Source organism: Heptranchias perlo, chromosome 15 (genome assembly GCF_035084215.1).
Source record: "Heptranchias perlo isolate sHepPer1 chromosome 15, sHepPer1.hap1, whole genome shotgun sequence".
NCBI lineage: Eukaryota > Metazoa > Chordata > Chondrichthyes > Hexanchiformes > Hexanchidae > Heptranchias > Heptranchias perlo.
Window position 1 is genome coordinate 34,256,962 of NC_090339.1, and position 25,899 is coordinate 34,282,860.

General features: G+C 45.0%; 1 protein-coding gene across 1 annotated transcript; it reads right to left on the reverse strand.

The window, feature by feature from the left end:
• Positions 1-1,597: 1,597 nt before the first annotated feature.
• LOC137332792 (ADP-ribosylation factor-like protein 6) lies at positions 1,598-24,147 on the reverse strand. Its single transcript, XM_067996728.1, has 7 exons — positions 24,025-24,147; positions 16,037-16,098; positions 15,562-15,630; positions 13,400-13,494; positions 12,488-12,614; positions 9,387-9,402; positions 1,598-1,609 (listed from the first exon to the last, which is right to left on the reverse strand). Exons 1-7 carry the CDS (start codon positions 24,145-24,147, stop codon positions 1,598-1,600), a joined length of 504 nt encoding a protein of 167 aa, XP_067852829.1.
• Between the last annotated feature and the right edge of the window lie 1,752 nt (positions 24,148-25,899).

Below are 25,899 nucleotides of genomic sequence, written 5' to 3' on the forward strand. Positions count from 1 at the left end.
AAACTGCTAAAAGCAGCGATGATCAACCCAGGCTGCTCTTAGCTATTCTAAGGGCCAGTTAAAGTGACATTGATCGACCCTTTGGAGAAGGCCGCACAGCACTTTGGGATGGGGAGTGCGGGTTGGTGGAGAGGAGAATAGGTCAAGTTAGGTTGATACAGGTTCATGAATTTTTCAACACGATTGTTATGTTCATACTTCATTTTCGTGCCTGTCTCCATCCTCCTCTTTGGTTTCGCTGCATCATCCCAGCTGAGAAGACAAGGAAAATTACCTACTCTCTCGATGCTACTCTCTGAGCCAGTAGGTGATATGGAAGAGTGGTTTATGGTGACCCTCCAATCTGATTGCTTCCCACATCCACTCAGCATCTCTCCGCAACAGCATGCCTGAGAATAGAACCTAACATCTGCAGAACATCGTGCAGCAAATTGTCCGCTACACAGGTATACTCAACTTTATCAAGATAACCTGTGGAATATGAAATCTCTGGTGACCATATCAAACACGCCTTGGTTAGGGAAGCAGGGGAAGTTAGGTTCAACAACAACGCTTCACTCCTACTCCTGTACTGGATGATCAGGGCACAATAGTTATCGCTTATTTCTAGAGTTCAAATCAGTCTCTTGGATCGCTTAACTCACTGCACCACTCAGCCAACTGTTGACACAAAAATATTTTAAAAAACAATGCAAACAATTTGATCAACAAAGGTACTCTCAACTCTTACCTTGTAGCCACTCCACTCCCTCCTGTAGTCCGTTCCCTTTCAGAGCATTGCAGGCACTAAGGGAAAAAAACGCAGGGATGAAAACGAGAATAGCGCTCACATACTCCTTTTTTGGTTTACAAGAGACATATGCAGGTCCAAACCAGGGGAAGAAAACTGCTTTAAAAAATACAGAAAGTAATTGTCAACCCACTGAAGTGAAAGATTTTTTTCTTCAACTTGTTTTTTGAAAATAAGATTTGATTCATGACAACAAAGGAGTAAGGGCCAAGAAAAGGACATTCAGGCCGGTGAAGCTCATCTCTTTAGTCGAATAAATTTCCCATCATGGCACTAATTGTATTTTGAACGCACAGTCTATGACTGCTGAAAAACTTAATTTGCCTTCATCCAACCTTATTCATTAATTTGCTGATGATTCCATTCTGCATTCATCAACTTTGTTCAGATCACATGCCCTAGGTGTTCACAACCTGCAGTCTTCTCAATGCAATGGCTGAATTACTACATATGGATTTCCACAAAAGCTTATCAATGGGACAATGAAAATCTAGTTACTTTTAGTTTTTCAATGATAATTTCTTCATATTTCTCAAGTCCAGCCAACGGCTTTCAATCTTACCTTTGATGGCCACACCATTTTTAGGGCTACATCAGATATTTCTCTTGTGCTCTGACAAAGACCACGCCCATAAAAAGCCCTCACGCCCCAAAAACTTGAATGTAATTTTACTTGCCCCATTATCTGGTACTGTAGCATTGTTCAGGAATTAACAAAAACCCTTGTTTCTGTAATTTATCTTACTGAATTGACACAAGCCCTCTCATGTCCTCCTTGTCTTCGGATAGCAGATCAGACCGTGCGACTTAGGCTATAGACTACAAATCACAAAGTAAAAAGTAGACATTAGGCAAAAATCAAAGCAGACTTCACTTAATTATAGAATGTTTAAGTTGCACTTCATTGGATATACAAAAATAAAAGATGAGACACTTGCTAACTCTAACTACTATGGAGCCTCCAACCTCTATCTCTTTGGACTCAGAGGAGATTGTTCCCTCAACCTTCAGAATGAGCAGCTCCTCGCTACAGATTTCTCCATCAAGTGTAATTCAAAGAATAGGGTCCTATTTTCAGTCTTCCATCTATTCCTAGGGCATTACCAAGCTAAGTGTACCTTAGTACTAGAACCAGCTGACGTGACAGTCAATCAGTGATTTAGTTCTGTCTCCATTTAGGTAACTAATTCTGTCACCTTTGTGAGCTTGGCAAATAATCCTCTTTAAGTACTCTATCTAGACATCTGTGATTTTTTGGCTATAAAATGACATTTGCATATCAGACAGCAATTATGTATCCTCTCCAACATAGAGAAAACAAGTCAACAGAGAGAGAAATAGCTGAAAGTCTCTCAGCATGCAGTAATAATAATTTAAAGTGTCCATGTCACAGCTATTAAAAATTATAGTATGGACTTTGATTTGAAATATGACAGAATCCCTATTTTTCAAAGGATCCATCCCTAGTTCTTCATCTATCGACATGCCTGACCTTACCATCTCCTAAAATGAAGCTCCTTAATCTCCTTCGCTATGAAAGCCGCCTTTAAGTTCGAATTACTCTTTTCTGCCAACCACTTCTTTGCTCATTGACAAATATGTACTTTTGTCTGTATTAAGTTATTGATTAATATTCCTTACTAGTAACAGTGCAAAAAGGGTTAATTACAGTTGCTGTGAGCTCTCTGCAAGGTTAAGAAATGCACATTTTTGTTCGAGCAGGCTGAAGGCCAATTAATATGTGTCAGAGTCTATGGGGGGAATTTTAACCCCCCAGGAAGAGCGGCAAAGGGCGGGGGGGGGTGGTGGAAGGGGCTAAATTCTTAAAAATGTGAAACCCGACCCCAACCTGCCGCCAACGCGCCTACTTCTGGTTTAATCGGGGCGGGTTAGGGAGGCGGGCGAGTAACCTGCTCTCGAGAGGCGGGTCAGTAATTTAAATATGTTAATGAGGCTGTGTTCCTCAGATTTTAGCAGACTTTTACATTTAATGGCTGCAGGCAGGTTTTCCCAGGGCTTGGGAAACCCGGCAGCTAAAGGGAGGTGAGAACTGCCGGATCCAGCAAGTAAGTGCTTTTCCAGCACTGCTTGTGGGCCATGAGGAGCAGGAGTGCTTCCCCCTGGGCCCCCCAAACTAATCTGCTTCCCGATCTGCCTCACCCCCAATGATCTTCAAACCCCGCCCCCTGTGGCGATCCGATGCCATTCCCCCCGCGATCCAATCCCTCCCCGCAAAACGACGCCGAACATCCTGCGATCTCTTCACCCAGCCCCCGGGAGTTCTCCCTCCCAACCTACCTCCTTTCTGGTCCGCGGCTGAGGCCTTCTACCGCAGGCCTTCCTGCCCGACAGCCGGTTAGCCTCTCACTCTGACCGGCTGGTGGGCGGGAAACAGAGAAAAAAAATTCAAATGAGATCCTGCCATTAAATTTGGGTTTAGCAGACCTCTGGGTTTCCCGTATTTCCAGATTTTGCAGCCGCTGGCAGTCACCCCCGCTCCCTCCCTGCCTCCCCGTAAATGTCGGGGCCTTAGTTTCTATCAACCAATGTGGAAATGTAGATGAATCAGTGATTGATTCCTGTTCAAAGAAAATATGCTAATGTATGGAGAAAGCAGAGGCAATATCTTTGATGGCTTTCCAATTACCTCATATTTCAACTGAGGACATTATGCCATTGTCCTAAAGAATAGCTAACCATCTAATTTAACTATGGGAAATGCAGTTCCTTGTGAATGAACTGTTTCAGTAGGCCTTCAAAGGATCTGGAATAATACTTCTCTGGTGAATTTAGCTGAAAAGACAGTTTACAGTCTGAAGCCAGCAGAGGGACTACAATTTTGTGAAACTGTAGTGTTTTGCCACATAAGAAACAAACATCTATTTTCACTGTCTTGGAAGGGGCATCGTCATTGTTTTGAAGCATAGCAAAGTTTAAACAAAAACAATGTAAATACATTATGTACTGTCTATTGTTTAATTTAAATAAACTGTATTTAATAAATATTTTGTACCACTTTTTACAAATGATAGTAAAAGCTTGAGGAAATTGTGAAAAAACTTTCAAGTGCTAAGAGCTCATGAACTTCGTCACTAAGATTACAAACATCCATTTAGCTGCCTCTGCCACATCCCCTCTGCCCTTCCCCACTAAGCTAAGGCTCCACTCTGCCCTAGCCCTGAACCCACATCTTTCTCTAATTTTTCTCTCATCTCTCCTCATGCCCTCCTTAAACTCATCTTGTCCTTGACCCCATTCCCACTAAACTCTGACCAACCAATTTCCTTCCTGGCCACCATGCTAGCTGACATTGTAAATGGTTCCCTCTCCCTTTCAAAACTGCCGTCATCACACCTCCTTAAAACACCCAACTGGACCCCACCTCCAACCTCTCTTTCCTCTCCAAAGCGCTTGAAGGTATTGTTGCCTCCCAAATTCGTGCCCATCTTTCCTGCAACTCATGTTTATGCCTCCGCCACAGCACTGTAACAGCCCGAATCAAAGGCATAAGTGATATCCTTTGTGACTATGGTGCATTATCCCTCCTTGTCCTTTTTGACCTCTCTGCAGCCTTTGACAGGGTTGACCACACCATTCTCCTCCAATGTTTCTCCACACTGTCCACCTTATCCCTTGAGTGGATTCCATTCTTACCTATCAAATTGTAGCCATACTATCTCAAGCAATGGCTTCTCTTCCCACCCCTGCACAGTAACCTCTGGAGTCCCCCAGGGATGTATCCTTGGCCTCCTTCTCTTCCTCATCCACATGCGGCTTCTTGGCAGCATCATACAAAGACATGAAGCATGATTTTAGCCTCCAAAATCGAGTGGGTTGGAGACAGAGGGGCAGACAAAATCGATGTTTTTAGTAGCAGGCAGACATCCCGGCTCCAACTCGTCCATTTTTGCATTAGTCCCAGGTAGATCTGTGTGTGTGTGCACAGCAGTCACCAGGAAGTCCCACCCCCACTTTAATCCGGTAGGCCGATACTTAAAGGGCCAATGTACCGAGGTACTTAAGGTACTTTATATTTTGTGTATTGGGCACTTAAAATGATCTTAACCTTAACTGTTTGTGTTTCCCACTGCTTCAGATTCACGCCAGGTGAATGCAGGCAGGAAGGGCCAGATCAATGAACAATACAGTAAATAAACTAAATAGAATGAAATTTTCCATGCTAAAAAAAGGTTAACAAACATAAAATCTTAAAGCCGATGCTGCCTGGAGCACCCGATCTCCAATGTTGGCTGGAAGACCCCACCCGCCGATCAATGTCAGCTGGAAGACGCCCCCCACCCCAATCTCCCAGAAGTGCCATTGATTGGCCTCATTAAGGTCGCACCGCCCACTTACCTTCAGGGTTTCTCACCCGCAAATCCCCCCACCTGCTCTCTTCCTGCTGCCATGATAGCCCATGGGGTCAGGTTCCACTGATGACACCCAGCCATATCTCTCCACCAGCTCTTGACCCCTCCACTGCCACAGCATTGTCAGACTGCTTGTCGACATCTAGTACTGGATGAGCCGCAATTTCCTCCTATTCAACTCTGGGAAGACCAAAGTCGTTGTCTTTGGCCCCTGCCACAAACTCCATACCCTCGCCACCAATTCCACCCGCTTATCTGGACACCATGTTAAGTTAAACCAGACCGTTTAAAACCTTGCCGTCTTATTTGACCCCAAGCTGAGCTTCCAACTCCATTTCTCTCAATCATAAAGACCACCTACTTCCACCTCCGTAACATTGCTGAACTCTGCCCTTCAGCCCACCTGCTGCTGAAACCCTCATCCATGCATTTGACACCTCCAGACTTGACTATTCCTGTGCTCTCCTGGCTGACCTCCCATCCTCCATCCTTCATAAACTTCAGCTCATCCAAAACTCTGCTGTCCGTATCCCCTCCCACACCAAGTCCTGCTCACCCGTCATCCCCTGTGCTTGCTACCAGTCCTCCAATGCTTCAAATTTAAAATTCTCAGCCTCGTGTTTAAATCCTTCCATGACCTTGCCCCTCCTTACCTCTGTAACCTCCTGCAGCCCTACAACCTTCCAAGAACTCTGCTTTCCTCCAATCCCAGGATGCCTTTGTGCATCCCCCACTCACTTCACCCCACCAATGGCAGCCATCTAAGCCCTAATCTCTGAAATTACCCCCCTAAACCTCTCTGCCTCTCCACCTCCCTCTCCTCCTTTAAGGCCCTCCTAAAAATCAAACGTTTTGAACAAGCTTTTGGTCACCCCTCCTAATACATCCTTCTTTGGCTCAGTGTCGATTTTTGTCTGATTATGCTTCTGTGAAGTGCCTTGGAACTTATTTACATTAATGGTCCTACATAAATGCAAGTTGTTGTTGAAAAACATAAGCAGAACTCGACAAATGAGTGACCACGCCCTGATGACATGCACCATTGGCTGTTGAAGGATGTCAAAGAAGTGATAGGAGAAGCTCTGACCACAATTTTTTAATCCTCCTTAGATATGAAAATTCACTGGAGGACTGGAAGGTAGCTAATGTAACACTAGGGAGAGACGGATAAACCAGGTAACTATAATCAGTTGTGGGCAAATTCTTAGACACCATAATTCAAGACAAAATTAGTGAGCATTTAGAGATGCACGGGATAATCAAAGATAGCTACATGGACCTGTTAAAGGCACGTCATGTATGATAATAGTTGTTTCTTTGAAGAAGTGGCCAACTGGATATATAAAGGGAGCGCAGTAGGTGTAATGTTACAGAAGAACAGCATTTAAAAAGGAACAAGACAAGACTAAACAAACACACAGAAAAAGCAACAAAATGACCTGTAAAGTGCTTAAGTGGCGAACACGAGGTGGTTAAATGGAAGGTGTTATTAGCATGAGATAATAGGAGGCAAATGAGAAAAATCAAAGTAATAAAAAACATATACAAGACACAGAATGTGTGAATAGCTAAAGGGGTGGGGGGTAGGCGTTTCCGGGGATGGGAGGGAAGAAACAGGTTAGTCCTTGGTGTAGGGACTTACATCAGATCATTGTGCTGCGAGCTAGTCTGCACTCTTGGTAATGACTTGCTTTTTGTCTATACCCGTAAGGTCTATTCTCTCCACTGATGCTGCCTGACTGGTTGAGTGTTGCCAGCGTTTTCTGTTTTTGTTTTAGGTTTATGAGTGTTACATAAAATTACATAGAATTTACAGCACAGAAACAGGCTATTTGGTCCAACCGGTGTTTATGCTCTACACGAGCCTCCTCATCTCACCCTATCGACATATCCTTCTATTCCTTTCTTCCTCATGTACTTATCTAGCTTCCCCTTAAATGCATCTATGCTATTAGCCTCAACCACTCTATGTGGTAGCAAGTTCTATATTTTCACCACTCTCTGAGTAAAGAAGTTTCTCCTGGATTCCTTATTGAATTTATTCGTGACTATCTTACAATTATGGCCCCTAGTTTTGGACTCCCCCACAAATGGAAACATTTTCTCTACATCTACCTATGAAACACCTTCATAATTTTAAAGACCTCTATTAGATCACCTCTCAGTCTTCTATTTTCTAGAGAAAAGGGCCCCAGCTTGTTCAGTCTTTCCTAACAGTTGTCCCCTCTCAGTTCTGGTATCATCCTTATGAATCTTTTTTGCACTTTCTCCAGTGCTTCTATATCCTTTTTGTAACATGGAGACCAGAACTGTGCAAAGTACTCTATTAAGTGCATTCTAACCAAGGTGTTGTGATTTCTATGTACTTCTATGCAGCATGGAATGGTTTGACACAAGGAGTAGTTGAGGCAGAGAGCAATGCATCTTATAAGGGAAAAATGAATAAATATTTGAAGCAGAGGAAGATACAGGACTATGGGGTGAAAGTAGGCCCGTGAAATTAAATTGGAACATTCTAGCAAACAGCCAGCACAGGCACAAGGGGTCAAACAGCCTCATGTCCTGTAAACTTCCATGGCTCTATGGTTTTGTAGCTCGAGTCTTGGTCCATTCAGTCTTGATATATTCAATCCACTTACTCAAGACGAGAAGAATCACGTGGTGTCACTTGATGCATTCCAGTAAGCTGGTTAACAGTGGTAAGGATTACCTATTCATATCCTGGGACACACCATCATTTACCACAACATTAGGCAGGTCGTAGAGGATGCAAAGTCTGCTTATGGAAGTGGTTGGCGACACTGAACCAGAATAGAATATTTAATGTAAAACCGAAAAACATAACACTCTTCAACAACTCTTAATGCTTCATGAACCTGAAGATTTGAATACTCCAATATCTGAGAGGGTCTTCCTCTCTCTATGTCTATCTTGTGTTTATTCTACCAATTCTACTATGGCAGTGTTTCTCTGAACTTTTCTGTTGTTCCTTGTGAGCTCTCAGTACATCAACCTACATCCTCTTCCTTCTCCTTTCACTCCAGAAACAAGATTTATTAGTCTCCCACTCAACCATTCTTTCCCCAAGTTTTTAAAATATGGAATTCATTAATTCGCTCAGTCTTTTTCTCCTGCAACCTTTAGGTTTTTGCACCTAAGCCTGCTGTCACCTAATCATCCATTCATAAGTTACCTTGTTTTCTCTTTTCAACCTTGGTGGTATCCTGCACTATAGGCCTTGGCCTCTCACCTTGGTTTTATCAATTATAAACATTAGAAAAATTCTCCCTACAGTTATAAAACAAAGCTATTTAATTGCTTTAGTATAATTCAGTGTTTGAATACATGGTTGCTGAATGTATATCGCAAGTTAAGCATTTTGAATCATGAAGCACTTTATGAATACAGATGTCTGAATTTTAAGGTGATGCATTTAGTATATACTCAAAATATTTACTGGAGTAGTGAGATATTGTATTCTGACATAGGTGACTGGGTATAATTGACTATCAACATGATAGCATTCAACCTGACTAAGACAGAATTCACATATGAAGTTAAAGTACTTCCATTTTCTGCCCTTTCACATCTAATTTCTCCACATGTCATGCACTAGAACACACCCAAGAAGAGCCAACTCACTCCCAGGCCTGTTTCTCTAGCTACTGGGAGGTCTACAGGAAGAGTAGAGTTAACTCAAAACTCTATGGGCATCATTTTAGCACCCGCTATCGGGTGCGTTCCTGGCGGGGGGCCCCGAAAATCGGGAAATCCCGGAGTGGGACCGGAGCCCGCCTCGAACCCGCGCACTTCCGGGTTCCCCATTGACACGCCGGCGTGCGCGCGCAGCCCCCGCTGGTGGGAATCCCGCAGGTAATTAAAGCCAGCGGGATGCCACTTGACAGTATTTACTTTGCTTGTTCAGGTCATTAACTGACCTGATTAAGGGATTATGTGAGGAGGGGTGGGATTTTAAAGCAAACTGGGACTGTTTCCCACACTGGGGGAAACACTCCAAGTTCAAATGGACCTGTTGCAGCTGTCAGCCTGTGGCAGCTGCAAAGGTCCATTTGACAGGGGGTGGTGGGGGAGACCCTCACTCATTGCAGGAGGCCACTCTGTCACTTTGGACAAAGTTTGGCCTCTACCACCCTCCTCCTGACATTCAAAGTCACCAACTTGCACACTTACCCCGAGGTCCAGAGACATGTACCTACCTTGCGGACCCCCTCAGATGTACATCTTCCAGATGGGGGCTGCCGTAGCTGCAGTCATGACCTCCTCAGAGGGCGAACAGCGTCACCAGCCTCACCAGCCTCGCCGTCCACCTCTGACACGTGGAGCTCCACAACAGAGTGCTGTGACACATCCACCTGTACAGCGGGAGGGAGGGTTACCGCAGAGAGAGATGCGTCGCAGAGGGCACTACCCTCGCCACAGGGTCCACAGACTGAGGCTCAGCTTCCTGGACCTCTCTGAGCAGCAGTGCGCATGGAGGCTCAGAGTCACTCGACATGTAGTCGTGGACATCTGCAACCTCCTTCATGCCAAGCTGCTCCTGGCTGGCCCGAGCACCATCTTCTTACCTGTCGCTGTCAAAGTCACCACTGCCCTCAACAACTTCTCCTCCGCATCCTTCCAGGGTGCAACCGGGGACATCGCCGACGTCTCTTAGCCGTCTGCACAAAACAGCCCTGCAAAAACACCTACACCTACTCTGCAGTGACACAATGGGTGGCATCAGTTGTGGGTCTTCATAGTGATCCTCAGGAAAGGGCATTATTGCACAAAGCAGACAAGATTCGCAAAGACATGGCAGTAGTGGTGCCAATATATTATGTGATGTGAGTTGCTCAGAAATTAAATATAAGTAACAACCATGACAAACCCTCAAACACCCTTGTGCATCCCCTTCATGCTCACGACACGTTTGCCTTACGCTGCCTACTGCACATATGTGATGCATGCCCTGTGGCTGCAGCAGAGGTAGTGGCAGGTTGAGTGAGGCTGACCGTGAAAGAGATGCACGAGAGGGTGAGTATGAGATAGAGCCATGAGATTGTATGAGGATTAGGTTGAGTGGTAGTGGCAGGATGAGTACTGGCGAGGTGAGTAGGTGCGGGTAAGATGAGGATGAGGTTTGAGTGGGTATGAGGGGTGATGTGACAGAGTAGTGTTGGCAGTGCAGAAGGAGATGTGGGGTGGGGGTGGTGATGTGGCAGATGGAGTGTAGGGGAAAGAGTAAGTGTACTCACTTTGGCTGACCTACTGAGGTCATTGGAGCGCCTCCTGCATTGTATGCAGGTGGGCGATATGTTGGTGGTGCAGGTGACCTCCTCTGCCACCTCAAGCCAGGCCTTCCTGGTGGCAGAGGCAGGCCGCTTCCTCCTGCCCGCCGGGGCAAGATCTCTGTCCTCCCCCTCCTCCTCACCCCGTGTATTGATACCTGGAGTGAGGCATCATTAAACTGGGAGCAGCCTTCCCCCTGGGCTGCTCCATGCTGTAATTTTTTCTATTTGTTGCAGCATCTGTCAGTGGAGGACTGCCCCTTTAAATAGAGCTCCTCCAGCTGACAGATCTTACTGCGCATGCGCAGCCCGCCCGATGCGCATATCAGCAGTGGGGAACACGGAGGACCAGGTAAGTGGATCCAATTGGGCTACGATCGCGCGGGGAGCTGACTGATTTCGCCGGGTGCGTGGGTAGCCCCCCGCCGAGAACCCGCAGCCCTGGTAACATCGGGCCCAATACGTCAGAGGCTTGCTCACATGCCTTTTCTCAAACCAATTTTTGACAATAGATTTGAATAAAACTACTGGGATCTGTGGTTCGCAAACATTTTTTGGGTGGACCCTGCCAAAACACTCTCAGTGCCTCATGCCCTTATAGTTAAGAAGTAATAAATCTGCAAAAAACGTCTTGCTATCCTCCGCTACTCCCTCTTTTTGTTTTTTTTCTTCACCTGTTCCATTATCCCTCCTTACTTTTCATTTTCTCTTTTTCTGTCCTTTTTTGCTTCTAAGGCCGTTTTCTTTTACCTCTACTTCCCACAGTATTTGAGCTGTTGGATGGGGAAACTGCAGAGACCAACATGGGTAAGATGAGGGAGCCATGCAGGTCTCTCAATCAGCCAGCAAGTGGGACTTTATAAGCAACCCACAAAAATAGAAAAGCCGGCTCCTGCTAAATTCTGGCCAGGACTTTCCCAACCATCCCAAGAGGTGATTGCACAATGCTTTTCTCCCGTCCACTCTTGAGGAAGCCAACTTTTGTTAGGGTATGAATCAAAGGCTGACAGCAGTTCTCAGTACCTCACCCAAGTAGTCATTCTTCATGTGAACCTAGACAATGATGGTAAACACATTATTTGAACTTTGGTGTTCTGCTACGATGGCACCAACCAGTTCTCATCCGACACCCACATGCACTTTCCAGCAGTTGACATTGAATAGCGTTCAGAACATAGGAACAAAACTAGGCCATTCAGACCCTCAAGCCTATACTGCCATTCTATTAGATGACGGTTGATCTGTACCTCAACTCCATTTACCTACCCTTTCTCCATATCCCTCAATAGCCTTACCCAACAAAAATCTACCAATCTCAGTCTTAAAAATTGCGATTGACTTAGCATCCATAGCCTTTTGGGGAAAGTATTCCAGATTTCCACTACCCTTAATGTGAAAAATTGCTTCCCAATTTCACTAACCGGCCAAGCTCTAATTTTAAGATTATGCCCCCTTGTTCTGGATTCCCCCATCAGAGGAAATAGTTTTTTTGTATCTACCCTATTGAATTCCTTTATTATTTTAAACACTGTGATTAGTTCACCGCTTAAACTTCTAAACTCAAGGGAATACAAACCAAGATTATGCAACCTGTCCTCATAATTTAACCCCTCAGTATCATTCTGGTGAATCTGCGTTGTATCCCCTTCAAGGCCAACATATCTTTCATGGGTCGAGGGCCCAAAAATTAATGCAGTACTCCAGATGGGTCTGACCAAGGCTTTGTACAACTGAAGCATCACTCTTATATTCTAATCCTCTTAGGATTCCATTAGCCTTTTTGATGGCTTCAGGTACAGGAACCTTGGTTGATTTTTCTCCCTACCATAGCCCAAGGATGACAAGTCCAACTACAGCAACCCAATTGTTACCCAGCGGAGGTCAGCTAACCCAGTACAAACCAGGCTTTAAACCTGGGACCTTTCCCTACAATTTTATGTTTGAAGATCATTAACATCCATCAACACACCAAAGATCAGTTACTCACATCTACCAAACCCAACTGCATGATATATTTCTGCCATCCATTCACCTACCACATGTGCCAAGGTTTGTCCTTGATGTTATCAAGTCCCAACATCTGGGACACTGTAACTGATGACAAAGCATCGGTCAGGTCCATTTTATTTGCAAAAAAGAGAATAGGGATTTGTCTGTGCTTGATATCTGCAAGTACAAACATGACATTCATTTAGTATCTATGCAAAACAACTTTATGAGTGACATACCTGAGATCAGAACCACAATATCCTGTTTCTCAAATATCTGGATCAACACAGCATTTTTTTTTAGTTCATATGCTCTTTTCTCCTGAATTCACTCACTCTTGCTAGGGCATAGTTCTACGAGCACCAGGAACCCTTTAGTCCTTTGCTCAAGTGGCTATTCATCATGTGCGAATCTAGACAGTGAACAAGTTTCAAGCTGTTCAACTATTGACGGCATCACCACTGAACTTGATCTTTTTTTTCCACTTGATGTCCACACACATGCACTTTTTAGCAAGGATCACTAGAGAATGATAGGAGTGGCAAATCTCAGCTAGATCATTGAGCACAAGTGAAGTGGAACTAGAGGGCCCAACTGAAAGGGAAGGTGAAAAAAAGTCAACAGATCTTCTACCATGGGTTGCAATACAGCACTTCGACTAACTGGCAAAAGTCAATGAATCATCCTCTCAGTCAGAGTACAGAATGCACACCTCAAAATGCTCCCAAGGAGAGGAAAGAAAAATAAATTCAAAAGAATAGTGAAAAGCACCAACATGGATATTTGCACTTTTATTCGAATTTAGTTCTGTGCAGGGGGAGTTCACTGCATTATTTGCCTGAGGAAGGAGGAAATCTCCGAAAGCTTGTGAATTTAAAATAAAATTGCTGGACTATAACTTGGTGTTGTAAAATTGTTTACAATTATCTAAAGCACACAGCAGACTTCATGTCCTACATTACCTGGATGAATGAGGAGGGTGTCTAATTCTTCTTTAGCCACGACAATCCTCAGCTTGTCCCCACTGTCAATGACAAAAATAATGGCATGGGCATCCCTGCAATGAAAACAAAAGCATGGGATTCAAATACCATAACATTTTTTTAAATAGGTGAAAGAATTGTAATAATTTTCACCCTTTTTGGTCCTAAATCTCACACTTCCCTATTTTGACAGCCCTGTGAATCACAAAAGTGTGTCACAGCTTCATGTCAACACTGAAGCAGAAAATGTAATTAGAAAAGACCTAGTAAGGGCTTTTCCTTCTTCAAATGCATACTGCACAAACAAGAAGAATTTAGCCTAGCTTGATTGGTTCTGAGGTCACATGGCATTTTATGCTAACAACTGGCACTGCATGTGGTCTCCTACTGCTATAAGCCATGAAACCCCAGGATCCACTCAAACCACTAGTTCATTTTGACCTGAAGCTAAACTGAGACTATGCAATCAAAAACTTCTAAGCCTCAAATCCTAAACCCCTAAAGAGGAATGGTGGGGCCAGATCATGGTCTGTGTAGATGCATATTATTCTAAGAATGATGATGACCCGACAAGACAGGTAAGCTATCTTCTTCTTTCATTTGGCATCCTCCACACATGATTCAGGAAAGGGACATGCAAAGACAACAAAATGCCTGCTACCCAAACATTATCATGCCCGACATGATCAAGTATTGACTAATGTTTGGTTAGTATTTGAGAATTACTCCATACGGACACCTTGAAAACACTAGCAGTTCGAACTTCATACATGCCAACCTAGAAAACTAGCAAAAGCTGACCAACAGTTTCAGAAAAAAACTGACATAGCCCTCTAAAAAGCAGACAACACTAAAATAGCCCCAAGTAAAAGCTTATGACATGTGAAAGTAATCACATCGGCTTGTGACAAACTGTAGAAATAACCAATATTCCCTCATTTGTATTAGGCAAAAAAAGTTATATGAAAGTCCAAAGGGGAAAAATACAAATGCTAAAAGAACAAAATTGATGGTATATTTCTAGGTGGGCCTACAGACTGTTCCCATGGAAAATGTTCAATTTTTATATTAGAAGTGATGCTTTCTGGCTAATTTTAAGCACTTTTATACTTCACAATTAATTGATCTTTACACATAAAAAAGGATAAACAACGTGACATTTGGATTTCCAACATACCAAGTCAGACCATTAGTTTCCCAAAAGTTATCTCAGTAATTATTCTTCCACATCTACACCTCTACCACACAGTAGTTCACAAAGGCATTTTAGCCTCCAACAGACCCAGCTCTCAGAGACACTGCTCCCCCTCCAGACCCAGTTCAGAGACAATATTCCATCCAATTTGCCACCTTTTCACAGGAACACTACCCCTCCAGCTCTTCCAGTTCATATTGGCTCTATCTCTCACCCCTCAATTCAACCAAGCAACCTCTTTCCCTTCCCCTAGTCAAACTTCTTCACCCTTTTCAGCTCAAGCTGGCATCCTGCCCATAACTATTGCTCTGTACATTCATCTTAGTGTGCAATAAAGCAGCTGAACGATTCAAACCACACCTCACCACATATAATGTTACTTTGGTCTACCTTTGGACAGATTAAAGAAATAAATGTGCAAAAGACAGTGATATCTGGCTCAGATGACAAAGGGATTTCACCATTATACTCCCAGATCCTACGATACAGGGCAGTGTGAGCCAACTCCCACTAAAGTAAGGCACTCAGACAGATTATGGGAGCCACTGACTCCACTGAACCCGAGAAGGTATCTGCTGCAGTCTTTGAATTTGTAACATCTCTCCACTCCCTCTTAGTTAATACAGCCATTTTCCTTCATTCCCCCAACCCAAAGCACTGCTCCCAGCTTCCATCCTCTTTCTCCCCCCACCCCAGCACTGCTCCCAGCTTATCTGTCCCTTTAATTTCCCGCTTTCCTCTCCCCTTCGTTGCCATCTATTTCTTCATTCTGTCAGCACCATTTTTTTTGTTTCATAACATATCACTTTATACTCAAGAATGTACTTTAGGATACATATAACCCAGAATAAATACCATAATGGAAACAATTCACAGATTCAGTACAAAACACACAATAGCACTCATGCATTTTACATACAGTATTATTTACTGTCATCTCACTTACTCATAGTAGTATTCCCAGAGGTTTCGGTATCTTCCCTGGCCAGACATATCAAACACTATGAAGGTCAAGCTGAAATAGAACAAGGCAACCAATAGGAAAAAGTAAATTGAAGTTAAGAAAGAATGTATGATTATCGTAATTTAGTGAATTCTTGTTTGTTCTTCTCTGTCCCAGCCATGTTGTCAGAAGAAGCTGTGAGCAGAGAGTGAGTGCAAGTGGAGAAAAAAAACAAAAAAAGAAAAAGTTTATGATTCAGTGGGTTTAGCACATTGTCCTTTCATCTTTTGGATTGGGTCTGTATTCAGTCCAAATTGGTACCTCTGCCTGTCAGCTGTAAGGATCCTAACTAAAATGAGTTTGGAAAGTTTCAAATCAATTATTAGTATGTGCTGGCCCACCACACAAAAGGCCCAGAATTTGGACATCTCACTCTAGAGGCCACATGGATGCCTTAAAAAAAATCTATTTACTATACCTCGGTGTAGAGAATTTCTCCACACTAAATCCAATTGTCGGTACTATATTCTGGGCACGTGCCTGAAAAATAAGGAGGAAAGTTAAGATCAACTTGAACAATCAGTATAAGGAAATTTTGTTTAACTATCCATCCTTTTTCACTTCAGACATCGCAAAGCCATTTTTTGTGGACACTGAAATTACAATATGACAATTAGTAGTCTGTTGGCATGTAAAGCCACAAGGACCTAGTTTCATTTCTCACTCTGTGCAAAATTAACTCCCCTCAGCCAGCACTGCGGATGTGCTCTTGGGATAAGGAGGAGAAAAATCAGCCAGGGTTCCTACTCCTGGTCACTTTCCATTGACTTCTGCTCTGTCCAGCTCTCCCTTAACTCCATGTTTGAATCCCTCCAGTTTTCTGCTCCTCCTAAAGAAACTAAAATGGCCATTACCAAAGTCACAAATGACTCCTCTGACTATAGTGCATTATCCCTCCTCAATCTGCAGCCTTTGACACACCATCCTCCTTCAACGCCTCTGCTCTTCTGTCCAGCTCCATGTTACTGCCTTTACTTGGTTTTGCTCTTACCTATCGATTCAAAGCAAGAGCATCTCTATCAATGGCTTCTCTTCCATACCGTACTGTCATCTCCAGAGTGGCCCAACGATCCATCCGAGGCCCCCTTCCCTTCTCCATCTACACGTTGCACCCTGGCAACATCATCATTGTAAGCCATGGGGGCAGCTTTGGTCAGCCGTGACACCCAGCTCGAGCTCTTCACCACCTCTCGATCCCCTCCACTGTCTCTGGGCTGACAGACTGCTTGACTGACATCCAGTCTTCCTCCATTTAAACAGCCCATACCACAGATTCTGTACCCTCGCCATTGACTCCATTTTCCTCCCGGCCACTATTCCAGGCTGAACCAGACCCCAAGCTAAGCTTTCGATCATGCATTGTATCCATCACAAGGACCACCTATTTCCATCGCCATGGCATCACCTGTCTCTTTCCCTAGCTCAGCCCATTTGCTGCTGAAGCCTACATTCACGCTTTTGTAACCTTCAGAATTAATTACTCCAATGGTTTCCTGGCCAGCCTCCCACCCTCCTTAAACTTCAGCTCATCCAAATCCCAAAGTTATCCACTTTGATTGGAAGAATAGAAAAACAGAATATTTTTTAAATGGTGAGAAACTATTCAATGTTGGTGTCCAGAGAGACTTGGGTGTCCTGGTACAAGAAACATAAAAAGTTAGCATGCAGGTACAGTAAGCAATTAGGAAGGCAAATGGCATGTTGGCCTTTACTGCTAGGGGGTTAGAGTACAAGAGTAAGGAAGTCTTACTACAATTGTACAGGGCTTTGATAAGACCTCCCCTGGAGTACTGTGTACAGTTTTGGTCTCCTTATCTAAGGAAGGATATACTTGCCCTAGAGCCGGTGCAATGAAGGTTCACTAGATTAATTCCTGGAATGAGAGGGTTGTCCTGTGAGGAGAGGTTGAGTAGAATGGGCCTATACTCTCTGGAGTTTAGAAGAATGAGAGGGGATCTCATTGAAACATATAAGATTCTGAGGGGGCTTGACAGGGTAGAGGCTGAGAGGTTGTTTCCCCTGGCTGGAGAGTCCAGAACTAAAGGGCGTAGTCGCAGGATAAGGGGTCAGCCATTCACGACTGAGATGAGGAGGCATTTCTTCACTCAGAGGGTTGTGAATCTTTGGAATTCTCTACCCCGGAGGGCTGTGGGTACTGAGTCATTGAGTATATTCAAGGCTGAGATAGATAAATTTTTGTACTCCAGGGGAATCAAGGGATATGAGGATCAGGCAGGAAAGTGGAATTGAGGCCGAAGATCAGCCATGATCTGATTGAATGGTGGAGCAGGCTCATGGGGCCGTATGGCCTACTCCTGCTCCTATTTCTTATGTTCTGTTGCCTGTACCCTATCGCACACCAAGACATACTCACCAATCTATCCTCACTGACCTACATTGGCTCTTGGTTCCCCAATGCCTCAAATCTAAAATTCTCAACCTTGGAATTAAAGTCCTCCATAGCCTCACCCCTCCCTTGCTCACCTCCTCGAGCCTATAAATGCCCCCAACCCCCGCCCCACCCCACATACTCTCAGTCCCTCTGACTCTGGACTCTTGTGCACCACCCCCTTCATCCCACCATTGGCCACCATGCCTTCAGATGCCTCGATATCACACTTGGGTCAAAGCACTTAACTGAATTGACCCTCTTTGAATCAAAACAAGAGCAGACTCCGTGATTGGAACTCAGCGATTGTTTCCCATGATAGTCATAGGAAATATAGGAACAGGAGTAGGCCATTCAGCCCTTCCAGCCTGTTCCGCCATTCGAACAGATCATGGCTGATCTATACTTCAACTCCATTCATGCGCCTTTGCCCCATATCCCTCCATACCTTTACCTAACAAAAATCTATTGATCCGAGTCTTGAAAATTGCAATTGACCCAGCATCCACAGCCCTTCGGGGTAGAGTTCCAGGTTTCCACTACCCTTTGTGTGAAAAAGGGAATGTAAGCCAAGTTTTTGCAACCTGTCCTCATAATTTCATCCTTTAAGCCCTGGTATCATTCTGATGAATCTGTCTTTTCCCCCCTCCAAGGCCAATACTTCTTTTCTGGGGTGTGGTGCCCAAAATTGAATGCAGGACTCCTCATTGAACCAGGGTTAATCCCCTGGTTTGTTGGTAATGGTAGAGTGAGGAATATGCTGGGCCATGAGGTTACAGATTGTGCTGGAATACAATTCTGCTGCTGCTGATGGCCCACAGTGCCTCATGGATGCCCAGTTTTGAGCTGCCAGATCTGTTCTGAATCTATCCCATTTAGCATGGTGATAGTGCCACACAACACGTTGGATGGTGTCCTCAATGCGAAGACGGGACTTCGTCTCCACGAGGACAGTGTGGTGGTCACTCCTACCAATACTGTCATGGACAGATGCATCTGCGACAGGTAGATTGGTGAGGATGAGGTCAAGTAGGTTTTTCCCTTGTGTTGGTTCGCTCACCACCTGCTGCAGGCCCAGTCTGGCAGCTACCGAGCCACTCTTAGTGATGGACATTGAAGTCCCCCACCCAGAATACATTATCCTGTATCCTCTTATCAGGGAGGCAGACAGAAAATCAGAGAGCAGAGTGCAAGAAAAAGAGGCAGACAGAAAGAGACTACCAAGAGAAACAGAAAGCCAAAAAAAAGACCAAGTTATAGTCCAACGATTTTATTTGAAATTTACAAGCTTTCAGAGGCTTCCTCCTTCCTCAGGTAAATGTCAGGAACTCCTCGAAGCCTACGCATTTATAAATCACAGAACAATACATGGTGATTACAGATAGTCCTTGCAACTGCCCATTGCCAAGGCAATCACAGTGTTCAGACAGAGAGGTGTTACCTACAGAGCCCCCGAATATACAGTCAACAAAAAAAAACAAACAGAAAAAAAAACAGAGAGAGAGAGGCAGAAACATCCGGAAGGTAGAGAAAGCCAGCAAATGACCCGTTATATTAAAAACAGATAGCTTTTGTTCGCTGGTGGGGTAACGTGTAGCGTGACATGAACCCAAGATCCCGGTTGAGGCCATCCTCATGGGTGCGGAACTTGGCTATCAATTTCTGCTTGACGATTTTGCGTTGTCGTGAGTCTCGAAGGCCGCCTTGGAGAACGCTTACCCGAAGGTCGGTGGCTGAATGTCCCTGACTGCTGAAGTGTTCCCCGACTGGGAGGGAACCCTCCTGTCTGGCGATTTTTGCGCAGTGTCCGTTTTTTTTTTATTCGTTCATGGGATGTGGGCGTCGCTGGCGAGGCCAGCATTTATTGCCCATCCCTAATTGCCCTCGAGAAGGTGGTGGTGAGCCGCCTTCTTGAACCGCTGCAGTCCGTGTGGTGACTGTTCTCCCACAGTGCTGTTAGGAAGGGAGTTCCAGGATTTTGACCCAGCGACAATGAAGGAACGGCGATATATTTCCAAGTCGGGATGGTGTGTGACTTGGAGGGGAACGTGCAGGTGGTGTTGTTCCCATGCGCCTGCTGCTCTTGTCCTTCTAGGTGGTAGAGGTCGCGGGTTTGGGAGGTGCTGTCGAAGAAGCCTTGGCGAGTTGCTGCAGTGCATCCTGTGGATGGTGCACACTGCAGCCACAGTGCGCCGGTGGTGAAGGGAGTGAATGTTTAGGGTGGTGGATGGGGTGCCAATCAAGCGGGCTGCTTTATCTTGGATGGTGTCGAGCTTCTTGAGTGTTGTTGGAGCTGCACTCATCCAGGCAAGTGGAGAGTATTCCATCACACTCCTGACTTGTGCCTTGTAGATGGTGGAAAGGCTTTGGGGAGTCAGGAGGTGAGTCACTCGCCGCAGAATACCCAGCCTCTGACCTGCTCTCGTAGCCACAGTATTTATATGGCTCGTCCAGTTCAATTTCTGGTCAATGGTGACCCCCAGGATGTTGATGGTGGGGGATTCGGCGATGGTAATGCCGTTGAATGTCAAGGGGAGGTGGTTAGACTCTCTTTTGTTGGAGATGGTCATTGCCTGGCACTTATCTGGCGCGAATGTTACTTGCCACTTATGAGCCCAAGCCTGGATGTTGTCCAGGTCTTGCTGCATCCGGGCTCGGACTGCTTCATTATCTGAGGGGTTGCGAATGGAACTGAACACTGTGCAGTCATCAGCGAACATCCCCATTTCTGACCTTATGATGGAGGGAAGGTCATTGTTCATCCGTTGTCGCAGCGTCTGCATGGTCTCGCCAATGTACCATGCTCTGGGGCATCCTTTCCTGCAACGTATGAGGTAGACAACGTTGGCCGAGTCACAGGAGTATGAACCATGCACCTGGTGGGTGGTATCCTCTTGTGTGATGGTGGTATCTGTGTCGATGATCTGGCATGTCTTGCAGAGGTTACTGTGGCAGGGTTGTGTGGTGTCGTGGACGTTGTTCTCCTGAAAGCTGGGTAATTTGCTGCGAACGATAGTCTGTTTGAGGTTGGGTGGCTGTTTAAAGGCGAGTAGTGGAGGTGTGGGGATGGCCATAGCGAGGTGTTCGTCGTCATTGATGACATGTTGAAGTCTGCGGAGAACATGGCGTAGTTTCTCCGCTCCGGAGAAGTACTGGACGACGAAGGGTACTCTGTTGGCTGCGTCCCATGTTAGTCTTCTGAGGAGGTCTATGCGATTTTTCGCTGTGGCCCGTCGGACACACGACAACGCAAAATCGTCGAGCAGAAATTGATAACCAAGTTCCGCACCCATGAGGACGGCCTCAACTGGGATCTTGGGTTCATGCCACGCTACACGTAACCCCACCAGCGAACAAAAGCTATCTTAATATAACGGGTCATTTGCTGGCTTTCTCTACCTTCTGGATGTTTCTGCCTCTCTCTCTGTCTGTTTTTTTTTCTGTTTGTTTTTTTTTTGTTGACTGTATATTCGGGGGCTCTGTAGGTATCACCTCTCTGTCTGAACACTGTGATTGCCTTGGCAACGAGCAGTTGCAAAGACTGTCTGTAATCACCATGTATTGTTCTGTGATTTATAAATGCTTAGGCTTCGAGGAGTTCCTGACATTTACCTGAGGAAGGAGGAAGCCTCCGAAAGCTTGTAAATTTCAAATAAAATCGTTGGACTATAACTTGGTGTTGTAAAATTGTTTACAGTTGTCAACCCCAGTCCATCACCGGCATCTCCACATCAAACAAAAGACCACAGAGACTGAGTGGGCATGAGAAATTAACAGCGCAAGTGAGCAACAGAGTGAGCACAAGAAAGAGAAGGCAGCACCCATGGCAAGACAGAAGACAGTGAGAAAGTCAGGGCACAGGCCCCCAGCCAGTTAAAAGCGCTTTAATTTCTGTATTCGGTGACTGTATGTAACATATAGTTGGCAAATGCAATAGACAACAGCTGAGAACAAGCCTCAAGTGCGTTGGGTCACGTTCTCCTGGGCCCTCCCAATACTGCCAAAGCCATGCAGACCTCAGTGCTCCAAGAACCCAAGATTCCCCATCTCCAGAGCTCAGATTCCAGGATACTCCAGTCAATGCTCCCAGGCTTAGTGGCTCTCCTTCCTGAATGTTACCAGAGGTTGTCAACTCCCTCTCCAGAGCTACTATCATTTCTCACCTCCCATGCCCCTCCCCGAACCCCACCATCAGTGCGACAAGATTCTAACACATACACACCTCCAATGCTGCCAGGCCCTGGAACACTGGTACCCACTGCTGCCAGACCCCAAGATCTCCCCACAGTGCTTCAGAAACTGGCACCCTCCCCAGAGCTGCCACCCTCTACATCAAGCGCTGGCAAATGCTGGTACCTTACCCCTTCACAGTGGTCTCCAATACACATCCCCACCAATACCAATGCTGCCATACAGGATCTCCCCCCAGTGTTGCCAAATGACGGGACACTCTCTCCCCCACTACTGCCAAACCCCAGCAATCACACAGTAAAGCAAACCTCATATTCCATCCACCCCTCCCCCATACCCCTGTACTACCAAGGGTTCCCCCTACAGATAACCTAGAAGCATCGCCTTTACCAAAACCCAACAACCCCCACAGCTGCTAATAAACCCCATGTGCGAGCATTAATAAAAAATGTGGTGGTTTGGCTCCTGTCTGCCACTATAAGGCTAAGCAGATTCTTTTTATAATTGTGATACAAAAGAACTAACGGAAGATAGAAATTATGAATGCTCAGATCCATTCACTCAAGTGGGGTTATCCAACTTGCAGTCTGTTTCCAGATCCATCCAGAGCTCCATTGCTGTATCCTCCCCCAGTAGAAATAGATCTGCGAGTGAGATCATGGGAATTTTTAGAAAAATCACAGATAGTGTTACCAGCTTTGACAGCAGGGGTGCACCAGATTGATTTAATCAGGACTCAGATCAAGAATCCCCAATCAGGTCAGCTTATACAAATAGGGTTTCCCCAGAGGTGAGCAATTTTATTACTAGTATTCACCTCATTTTTCTGAGAGCTCTGAATTAGGTGTGGGGACAGGAGGAGGATAGCCTACCTTGGAGCCACTCACTGATCTAGGCTCTCAAAGGTTGAACCTGACAATGCCAGCAACCCTGTCCTCTATAGGCACTCACCAAGTGTCAGACTCCACCCACATAATCAGTGACATTTCTTTCCACCATGCCCCAGAGCAGTGGCTAATGTGGAAATCTGATGGCTAATTATCTAAGCAAGCAGCAGGGGAAACTTACCAGACTGTTGGAGGAGGGTTCCCAACATTGAAAGAGAAGGGGGCTGTGAGTCTGGGGAATCAAGAGACTGGAAGGGTAGGAAGCTAATGGATTGGCTGGAGGATCACTTGACAGGAAGAAGCAGGGGGGAATTGGGACCCCAAGACCAGAAGTATGTTAGGAAGGGAAGAGGGTGTGAAGACAGGTAGTGGGTTCCCGAGACATCTTGGGTCTCTTTTCATAACTGCTCTACAATGGGCTTGATGGAAAAAAATGGGAAAATGTTGGCACCTGTCTTCCACTATACAGCCAGGCAATTTTAAAAAGTGATAAACAGTAGAGAAAAACTGAATGCTCAGATCCTTTCTCTAAAGTGGAGTTGTCCAGAGCACCAGCCATTAAACTGAAAAGATGTTGGGTTGTCAGGCAAAGGGGATTCCTGAAATTTTATTGGAAGCATCTTTTTATTTGTCAGACTGCACCAATGATGTGGAGATGCCAGTGATGGACTGGGGTTGACAATTGTAAACAATTTTACAACACCAAGTTATAGTCCAACAAATTTATTTTAAATTTCACAAGCTTTCGGAGGCTTCCTCCTTCCTCAGGTGAATGGTGTGGACTGCACCAAAGTCAATCTAATTCTAGTCATGCAAGAAGAGAGAGGTTGTAATTATCTATGAGGAAGAATTACCCACCCATAAGGACGGGACAGTAATTATTTATCATACAGGAAGAAGGGGGTAATGGCTCGCTGGAGGCGTCTCTTCCATACTCACACTGGCAGGTTTCAAGCGGTCGATGATGGTGCTCTTCCCGCTGTTGTCCAGACCCAAGCAGAGGACATTCACCTCCTTCCGCCTCAGCCTCAGACAAACGGCCAGTATATCTAACAAGCCCATGTCTGGATTGGGGCGGCAGTAACTTGGGTCCCCTGTTTGGTTGCCAAGTCCCGCTGCTCTCGCTTATGTGTGTCTGCAGTGACGCAACTGCAAAAGTCAAAGTCAACCTCGCTGTCCATGCACCCAGGTCCCAGGCAATGACTTTATTACTCGCCGCCTGCGCTGGTGAGAGGTGTATTTACCCTGAAAAAGGAAGAGGGCGCCAGACTCAAGACAGCCACCTTCTCACTGCCAACCCGAGACGCCATATGTCTCTGCCCTAGTTTTTCAACGGCATTAGTATTGCGCCTGCCTTCCCGCTGAAGGAACACGTAATCGCCATCAAACAGCGGCGCATCTCAAGTTGCTCAACCAGCACACTGTCACTCCGCTCATCTTTCCACATAACCCCGCCTCCGCTCGCTTTGAATTAAAAGAGCGGCATGTTCATGAATGATTCCAGACCCATTAAAGTTTGTATTATAGACTGTATCAGAGATTGCTTTATATCCTTATTCTCAGATTGTGGTTGACGAGTCTACAGTTGAAAGTGATAGAAAGTATAGTACTGTATATAAAAACAACTTGCTCGGGCAGTACAACACGAAACTAAGAATACTATACCGAGGTTGTACAAGGCTTTGTTACAGCAGTGTTGGCCAATACGTTAGCCACTAGCCACGTGTGGCTATTTGGGAATCCAGATGTGGATAATTGCATTTTTGATTATTAAATTAAAAATGAGCAATGAAGAAGAAAGAACTTTCATTAATATAGCGTCTTTCACGACCTCATGACACCCTAAAGCACTTTAAGGACAATTAAGTGCTGTTGAAGTGTAGTCATCGTTGTAATGTAGGGAAACACGGCAATCAATTTGCACACAGCAATGCCCTACAAACAGCCAAGAGATAATGACCGATTAATTTATTTGTTTTTAGTGATGTTGGTTGAGGAATAAATATTGGCCAGGACACTGGGAAAACCACCCTGCTCTTCTTCGAATAGTGCCATGGGATCTTTGTATTCACCCCATAAAGTAGATGGAACCTCGATTTACTGACTCATCTAAAAGACGGCACCTCCAACAGTGAAGCACTCCCTCAGTACTTATTGAAATGACAGTCCAGATTATGAGCTCAAGTCTCTAGAGTGGAAATTGAACCCATTGCATTCTGACTCATAGGCGGGAGAGCTACCACTGAGACAAGACTGGCACCGTCATTGGGCATGTGATCTCAATGCTCATATCCACACACCATTTTAGTAGATAACCAATAAACAATAACCAAGGATGTAAAGCATGCACAATTAAAAAATACTTGCGTACTCTGCTTGTACTATTTTACCAATAAACGCACAGAAAGTTTAATGTACACAAGGGGGCATAACCTTAAAATTAGAGCTAGGCCGTTCAGGGGTGAAATCAGGAAGCACTTCTTCACACAAAGGGTGGTGGAAATCTGGAACTCTCTCCCCCAAAAAGCTGAAGAGGGTGAGGGACAATTGAAAATTTCAAAACTGAGATTGATAGGTTTTTGTTGGGCAAGGGTATTAAGGGTTACAGAACCAAGGCAGGTAAGTGGAGTTGAGATTGTACTTTAACCTTTCTGTGCGTTTATTGGTAAAATAGTATAAGCAGAGTATGCAAGTGTTTTTTTAATTGTGCATGCTTTACATCCTTGGTTATTGTTTATTGGTTATCTACTAAAATGGTGTGTAACACTGGGAAAAACATAGGAGTTCAGCACCATGGAAACACTAGTAACAATG